Source organism: Capsicum annuum, chromosome 4 (assembly GCF_002878395.1).
Source record: "Capsicum annuum cultivar UCD-10X-F1 chromosome 4, UCD10Xv1.1, whole genome shotgun sequence".
In the NCBI taxonomy this organism is placed as follows: domain Eukaryota; kingdom Viridiplantae; phylum Streptophyta; class Magnoliopsida; order Solanales; family Solanaceae; genus Capsicum; species Capsicum annuum.
The window spans coordinates 99,574,708-99,582,513 of NC_061114.1; the positions used below are offsets into that span (position 1 = coordinate 99,574,708).

A 7,806-nucleotide genomic window follows, 5' to 3' on the forward strand; every position below is an offset into this window, starting at 1 on the left:
GAGACTTATTTAAAGAAGGCAGCATTTTACATGTTACACCTTCCATATCCAAAATTGTGATATCTTACTTGTACAACTTTTGAGTGAATTTTTAAGGAATAAAAGGGAAAATAATAATGTTATATTAAAAAAAACAAGAGATGCATTCCCCCTTGTATTGGAGACTAATTAAACCAAATACAGTTACAGCAAATCAATTGATATCCATTGGCTGGATCCGAATTTTAACATTAAAATAACAATTCATTAGAACCAACCAACCGTTAAGATGACACAACTACAGCACATTATTTTAAGGAGTAATAGTTTAGCACTAAAAATCATATTTTCTTGATAAAAGACATGCCACTTGATAACTTATCCTAATTATCATATGTCTGAAAGTTGTTAAGAATTGAAGGAGAGTTCTCTCTTACTCAAATGGCATGCCCCATGACTTCTAACCTTGGTATTATATATCTGAACAGGTATTATATGCTTGTTAATTTACACCAGATATTTATAGTAAATTAATGAATACGAAATAGGTGGCTTTTGTGCATAATTTTTAACTTATACATGATAAACCATATACATATATTTTTTTCATTTAGTTGATAACATGTTAAATTATTTGATTTGATATAAACAGGTGCAAGTAAATTTTTAATTCTTTTTTTTCTATATGTAGATGCCCCTCTCACCTTCCATCCCCCAAACCAATCCCAAACAACTTTCCATGCCTTCTCAAATACCTGATATCAGAACAAGAATGTGTTCAAACTAGTGCACTATAAATAAAGGACACACATCTAAGTTTTATCTAAGTAAACACACAGAGTTTAGTAGTCAAATTAAGTGAGAGAAAAAAAGAGCAAAAAGAAAAAGGAATGGAGAATCAGCAACAAAACCAAGTGATTGGAGGAAGCAAGAGAATTATTTCAGTAACTGAGAGTCCATTACCTTCTTCCACAAATCCTAATAGTGTTCACCATCACATTGAGCAGCAGGTTTTCTTTTTTTTTTTTTTTGAACTTACTTCGCCTTTTTAATTTTTCTTAGGAATAAATATCTTTAATATAATGAAGACCTCCCAAAATCATGAAAATTATTTCCTACGAAAACTAAAGATTTCCAACATTATGTTTGTTATAGAAACATGGCTGGAAAAACTTCTTTGCATATGTGGGGCCAGGTTTCTTGGTTTCCTTGGCATATCTTGATCCAGGGAATTGTAAGTCATCGCTTTGTACTACTATTTCTTTTCATGCCTAAAATTTGAGAGCTCACATAAATAATTTATATGTACTTAATTTTTCTTGTTTTAGTTGTTTTAAAAGTAATAACTTGTTATTAATTATTGGAAATTAATGGTACAGTGGAAACTGATTTGCAAGCAGGAGCAAACCATGGATATGAGGTAGGCAAACAATCATAAACTTTCGTATAGCCAAAAAAATAAGCTAATAAAAAGTATATATATGTCTATTAGTTACTTGTTTCTCAAATTCTCAGCTTCTTTGGGTGGTTCTCATTGGATTGATATTTGCTCTTATTATTCAATCACTTGCTGCTAATCTGGGAGTAAGCACTGGTAAGTTAGTCAAACATTAAGGCGTTGTTTAATTATTCATATTAGTTATTTCATCTTCTAGGTCGTACAAAATAATACATAAAACAGACCAATACGATGTATAAAATTAACAATATACCAGTTTTATTTGTGGATCAGTGGATGGTTAAACGATAACCAAATACCGTATTTGTTGTGCTGAATTTTAAACTAAAACCAGTTACCAAAAATAATATTAGTCGTGTTAGTTTTAATACATGAATAATTCCCTTCCTAACCAGCAACCAGCAACCAAACAACCCCTATAAATTAGACATTCACATATCATTGCATATTTCCCATTGAATTTTATTTAAAATATATGATCCCATTTTTGTTTTTTGCAGGCAAACATTTATCAGAATTATGCAGTGCTGAATATCCTGTATTTGTTAAGTACTGTCTGTGGTTACTAGCTGAAGTTGCTGTCATAGCTGCAGATATTCCTGAAGGCAAAACTTGCTGACCCTTCTAACTATATATTAATTAAAGATAATATATACCTTTTCTTTTAATGAACAAAGAAAGAAGAAGTGACCAGAAATATGATCCAATTATGTCATAGAATATTTTAGTGAGATCATAAAACTTTAGTAGTTTACACTCCACTTGTCACAACAATGCTGTTTACTAAACTTGCCTTTAATGAAACTTTTTTTTTTTTTTTTTTGAGGTTTTTGTATTATTATTATATACATGAATAAGATCATTATTAATCTAACTATTTTTTTAATCTATCAATTTTTTTTTAATAGTTGATTTATGTGTTCCTTCCGGCAGTGATTGGGACAGCATTTGCTCTTAATATATTGTTCCATATTCCTGTTTGGGTTGGAGTTCTTTGCACTGGTGTGAGTACTCTTCTCTTCATTGGCCTGCAAAGATATGGGGTAAGTTTGCTTTATTATTTTCTTTGAAACCCCTTAATGTTTTAGTTTTTTAAATCACCCCCAAGGTAAATTATCTCCAAATAATTAGAAGAAAAGGAAATAAGATTTTAACTTATACCTATGAACAATTTTTTTTTTTATTCGGTATTCGACCATTGGTAAAGTTAAAAATTTGTGTAATGAAATTAAAAAATTCTAAAATCACACTAGGGATTTGAATACGCGGACTAAAGCAATTTTTGCATCTTCTTTGCCACTACTAGAATCTTTTGCTCATATCAAGAAAATTCAAAAGTTTATAAAAAAAAAGAAGTCGGTTTTACTAGGGCTGAGCATATTTTGGTTTAGACCGAAAAAACCGAAAAACCGAATCGAAATTTAATTTATGTTTGTTTTTTTGATTTTTCGGATTGGTTTCGGTTTCAAATTTTAGAAATTTGGTTAAACGGTTTGATTTTTGGATTTATATAAAAAGCATTCGGATAAACCGAAAAACCGAAATTATATAAAAAAAATATATAAATATATATATATATATATATATATATATATATATATATATATATAATTTAATATATATGTAAATATACTAAAAATATAATATAGTCTGATATAACATATAAATATATAAATTATAATCATTTAGTAACTCTAAATCCTAATATACTGCTTTGCTTTAGACCCTAACATTAACGTGAAGGCTGCAGCAGCGCTCAACCATCCTCAGTTCGTCAATTCATTTGAAATTTCAAAATCGCCAACGACAATCATTTGCTCAGTTCATTTGCTCAGTTCGTCACTGCCGTCGGCAGTCGCTGCCGAGTGCGGCCACTGCCGTCACGCCAACTGCGATGACTCAGGGAGGTCGATATTTATGGTTATTTCATGCATGTTGAATTAATTATATTTGGAAATGAAAAATAGGTTTGCAAAAAATATTATTTTTTAGAAAAATCACCAATTTTAAATGCTCACTACTTTAATCTTTAAAACCGAAATAAAAATCCGAAATAACCGAACCGAATTTGTAAAAACCGAACCAAACCAAAATTTTGGTTTGGTTATAATTTTCATTTTCGTCAATCTGAAAATCGAAAAACCGAACCGATATTCAATAATCAAACCGAATAAACTGAATGCCCACCCCTAATTTTTACCCTATTTTTACATATATTTTTCAAGAAAATTCATATTCAGATATTACTTTAAATTAATTTTAATTACTAACTTCTTCACCATTAACAAAATACAAAATACAGTACTTCCTCCGTCCATCTTTGCTTGTTCACTTTTGACTTGACACTTAAGAAGTAATAAATAATAGATGTAATTCTACTATATCACTCTTTGAATATAATAAATTTAATGCTTTAAAAAATGCATTAGATAATGAATAATACTATTTAATAGCAAACATAAAATAGGCACAAATGAACAAATTATCCGTTAATTCTCCAAATTGAACAATTATTATTGGATATCAATTTTTAATAATATGAAGAAGTAAAAATGAAGAGAGGAAGCACAAACTGTAACTATTTTTTTTTTTTAAGTGAATAACTTCTTCTTACTCCGATTCATAATAAGCGTCTACTTAGACTTTAGCACACCCCTCTAGGAAATACCAACTCCTAAGGAAACAAATAGGTAATTCGACTAAACTATTCTTAATTAATGATACCACAGAAAAATGGAGTTGTTTAAAAGACTTTTCAGGGATATGTAAATGAACACTTATTTTGGACCAAAACAAAAGCACAAGACTGACACATTATTATGAACAAGAGGGAGTAGAAGTAACTCTTAAACCCTGATGTGAATATTCATGTCAAGTACCTAAACCACTCCACTCGGGAAAGCTTGTGAATAATAATGTTTCTAAATAAGTCACTAAAACTTTAGTTCGGTAAAATTGAATATTATAGTAATTATATGTTCAATCAAACTTATTAAATATTTTATTATTATATTTACGATTAAAACAATAGATGAGTACACAATTTCACTAATTGTAATTTTGCCTTATGATTGGCATTATCTCCTTGTTTGTATCCTAGTCACTACAAATATATCTAATTGTTGTTATTTACCCCATCTGTTTCATATTATTTGGTGTTATTAACTTCGCACATTTCATGCATAATAAATTTTTTATTAGATATTTATTTTTTTAAGATTTCCTTTCCCTCCCACTTAATGGAAAAATTATCATATCACCCGTGTTATTTACTCCCTCCCGTCATTTATACATGCTTCGTTTGAGTTTTGATTTGAAAGCTAAATAAGTGTATGTTTAAGTCTTTAAGAAATACTTTGATCATAATTTTCTTAAAAAATCCTTGTACTTTGATCATAATTTTCTTAAAAAGCTCTTGTATTTAAATATAGTAATCAATGTCAACTTGAAAACAGACAAAATTTAATTAGTAATAAATTGGTAATTTATGCTGATAAAATTTAATTAGGGCTAAGAGGTAGCTTTGATCATAAAACTTAGTTGCTGCTTAATATCCTAGCGAAATTCGAAATAAAAAAAATTACTTTGTCGTTACTAGATTCATTTATTTTTTACTCATTAACTAATTATATTTGCGGGACATATACAATGGAGGAGCTACATAGACGAGGGTGATATGTAGGTGGTCTTTCATAGAAAAAGTATATTTTGTATATAGAGAAAATCATACTATATATATAGGTTTAAAATTACGTTTTATATGTACATATTAAATGTTGAACACCCTTGACGTAATTTTTGATTTCGTCATGCAGGTGAGAAAGCTAGAATTGCTAATAGCAGTGCTAGTGTTCGTAATGGCAGCTTGTTTCTTTGGAGAAATGAGTTATGTGAAACCTCCTGCTAAGGAATTATTCAAAGGAATGTTTGTTCCTAAACTTACTGGTGATGGAGCCACTGCTGATGCCATTGCTTTGTTGGGCGCCCTTGTCATGCCGTATGTTTTCATAACTTATACGGTGTTTGATTAGGTGTTGGAGATCAAATTTCATTACTCATATAAATATATTTTTCTTTTACAGACACAATCTCTTTCTTCATTCTGCGCTTGTACTATCTAGGAAGGTACCAAACTCAGTTCGTGGGATTAATGTAAGTTCCAAATCTTTGTTCACAAATGAACGCAAAATCTCCAATTACTCTGGTATCATATTGAATTTTGTGGCCACTCATTCCACAGATCAAAATATTAGAGCAAACATGAACGATTTTATTTACTTAAAACAAAATACTTCTACAAACGAAATTAATTGATGTTGTCTTTTGCAGGATGCATGTAAATTCTTCTTGATAGAGAGTGGTTTTGCGCTGTTCGTGTCCTTCCTAATCAATGTGGCAGTAGTGTCCGTGTCTGGTACTGTTTGCGGAGCAGACAATCTCTCACAACAAAATAAAGAAAGTTGTAGTGACATTACTTTGAACTCTGCTTCATTTCTTCTCAAGGTTTTACACAACAATTCGTCGTTTAATACTCTTATTTCTGTGATTAACTAATTAATTACTAATTAAATTTTTAATTTTAATTAATTAATAGAATGTACTTGGAAAATCAAGTTCTACTGTTTATGCGATTGCATTGTTAGCCTCTGGACAAAGCTCTACCATTACTGGTACTTATGCTGGCCAATTTATCATGCAAGTACGTGTAGAATTTTTTTTTGTATTTTCTTAATGGTTTTACGTATGTAACTAGAGTACTAATTAACTAATGTATAATTAACTACCATATTTTGGTGTAAATTAGGGATTTTTGGATCTTAAGATGAAGACATGGCTAAGAAACTTATTTACTAGGCTTATCGCTATTTCCCCAAGCCTTATTGTATCAATTATTGGAGGACCATCAGGAGCTGGCAGGCTGATTATCATTGCATCTGTATGTTTTACAACTTTTTTTTTTAAAAAAAAATTATTTTTACAATGTGAACGGATAAATAATTTTTTTGTGGGTGTGGGATGGCGATTATTCAGATGATACTTTCGTTTGAACTTCCATTTGCTCTCATTCCTCTACTCAAATTCAGTAGCAGTTCCACCAAGTTGGGACCACACATTAACTCGATTTATGTAAGGCGTCACTCTTACCATTTCTCAAGATTTCACATTAGTCACACTCTATAAAATAAGCAAATTTTGAAAGTTTAATCAAATTGATTGATTCAATTTTTCTTTTGACCATTTAGATTATCGTGATCTCATGGATTCTTGGGCTAGGCATCATTGGCATCAACATATACTACCTCAGCACGGCCTTTGTGGGTTGGCTGATACGCAACAATTTGCCTAAAGTTGGAAATGTGCTCATTGGGATTATAGTATTTCCCTCGATGGCTATTTACATTCTAGCGGTGATTTACCTTATGTTTCGAAAAGACACTGTTGTGACCTACATTGAGCCAAGCAAGGATGATCATATGGAAAATGGAACAAACAATATGGAATTAGTAGATCGTGTTCCTTATAGAGAGGATCTTGTTGATATCCCACTGCCACGTTAAGTTTTCTCATTGTACACTTCAATTTTCACTCTTAATTTCGTGCCCAATCCAATAATAAAATTATAATGTGGGTTGTGTCATGGTGATATTTCAAATTCCTCAAAATTTGTCGTTCAAATCATGAATCTGTTAACCATTTGAGTTCGGCTAAGCAATCAATCTCTCAAACCCAAATCCCCAAATCCCATTCGTTTGACAAAGCAACTTTCGTTGGAACAACTTATTTTTCATGGTTATTTCTCACTGTATTGTTATTTTAAATATAATATTCATTTTAATTATTACTTAAAATTAATTGTATTTTATCATTAAAGTGCCAAAATTGCAGAAAGAATACAACATTGTTAAAATTTTCACAAGAACTTATGGCAATAAGTCCAAGTGAGCTCCATTGAAGTCTATAAAATAGGTAAAATGACACTTATAAGCAACGAATCAAAAATCCTTCATTCAAATGCTGGTGCTGATCGATGGAGCCAATACATACGCGGTGGTTGAACTTAGTTAATAACAATTCTAACTCAAATTCAGTTTAGTCCACTAATTGAAACCCTGATTAACTACGAATTGGTGGAAGATAACTTCGAGGCGTGAGCCATCTCTTCTTCCCCACTTTGTCGATTCATAAGGTTCTTGTTAGACCACATTCATTTGTGATGTTTAACTTTTAAAAATAACTTTGATAATAATTGACAAAATTTCTTGCTGGGAATATCGAAGAATTATTGTTGGCTAAAATTGTAATAAGTTATATCAAAAAGTAGCCAAAATTACCTAAGGATTGTTTCCCAGTAATTGTGATAACATGAA

General features: G+C 30.6%; 1 protein-coding gene across 1 annotated transcript; it reads left to right on the plus strand.

Annotated features, from left to right (window-relative positions):
* The first annotated feature begins 711 nt into the window (after positions 1 to 711).
* LOC107854391 (metal transporter Nramp5) lies at positions 712 to 7,049 on the plus strand. The gene is made up of 13 exons (XM_016699402.2): positions 712 to 989; positions 1,135 to 1,213; positions 1,359 to 1,399; positions 1,495 to 1,573; positions 1,939 to 2,043; positions 2,372 to 2,481; positions 5,254 to 5,435; positions 5,521 to 5,590; positions 5,768 to 5,941; positions 6,033 to 6,137; positions 6,243 to 6,374; positions 6,470 to 6,565; positions 6,682 to 7,049. Exons 1-13 carry the CDS (start codon positions 870 to 872, stop codon positions 6,994 to 6,996), a joined length of 1,608 nt encoding a protein of 535 aa, XP_016554888.1. The 5' UTR covers positions 712 to 869; the 3' UTR covers positions 6,997 to 7,049.
* Positions 7,050 to 7,806: the final 757 nt, after the last annotated feature.

Bases quoted from the DNA above. Each gene is read 5' to 3' on its own strand.
- LOC107854391 (XM_016699402.2), top strand. From the start codon at position 870: ATGGAGAATCAGCAACAAAACCAAGTGATTGGAGGAAGCAAGAGAATT. The intron at 5,436-5,520 runs GTATGTTTTCAT...TTTCTTTTACAG, and splicing joins TTGGGCGCCCTTGTCATGCC to ACACAATCTCTTTCTTCATT. The intron at 6,566-6,681 runs GTAAGGCGTCAC...TTGACCATTTAG, and splicing joins CACACATTAACTCGATTTAT to ATTATCGTGATCTCATGGAT.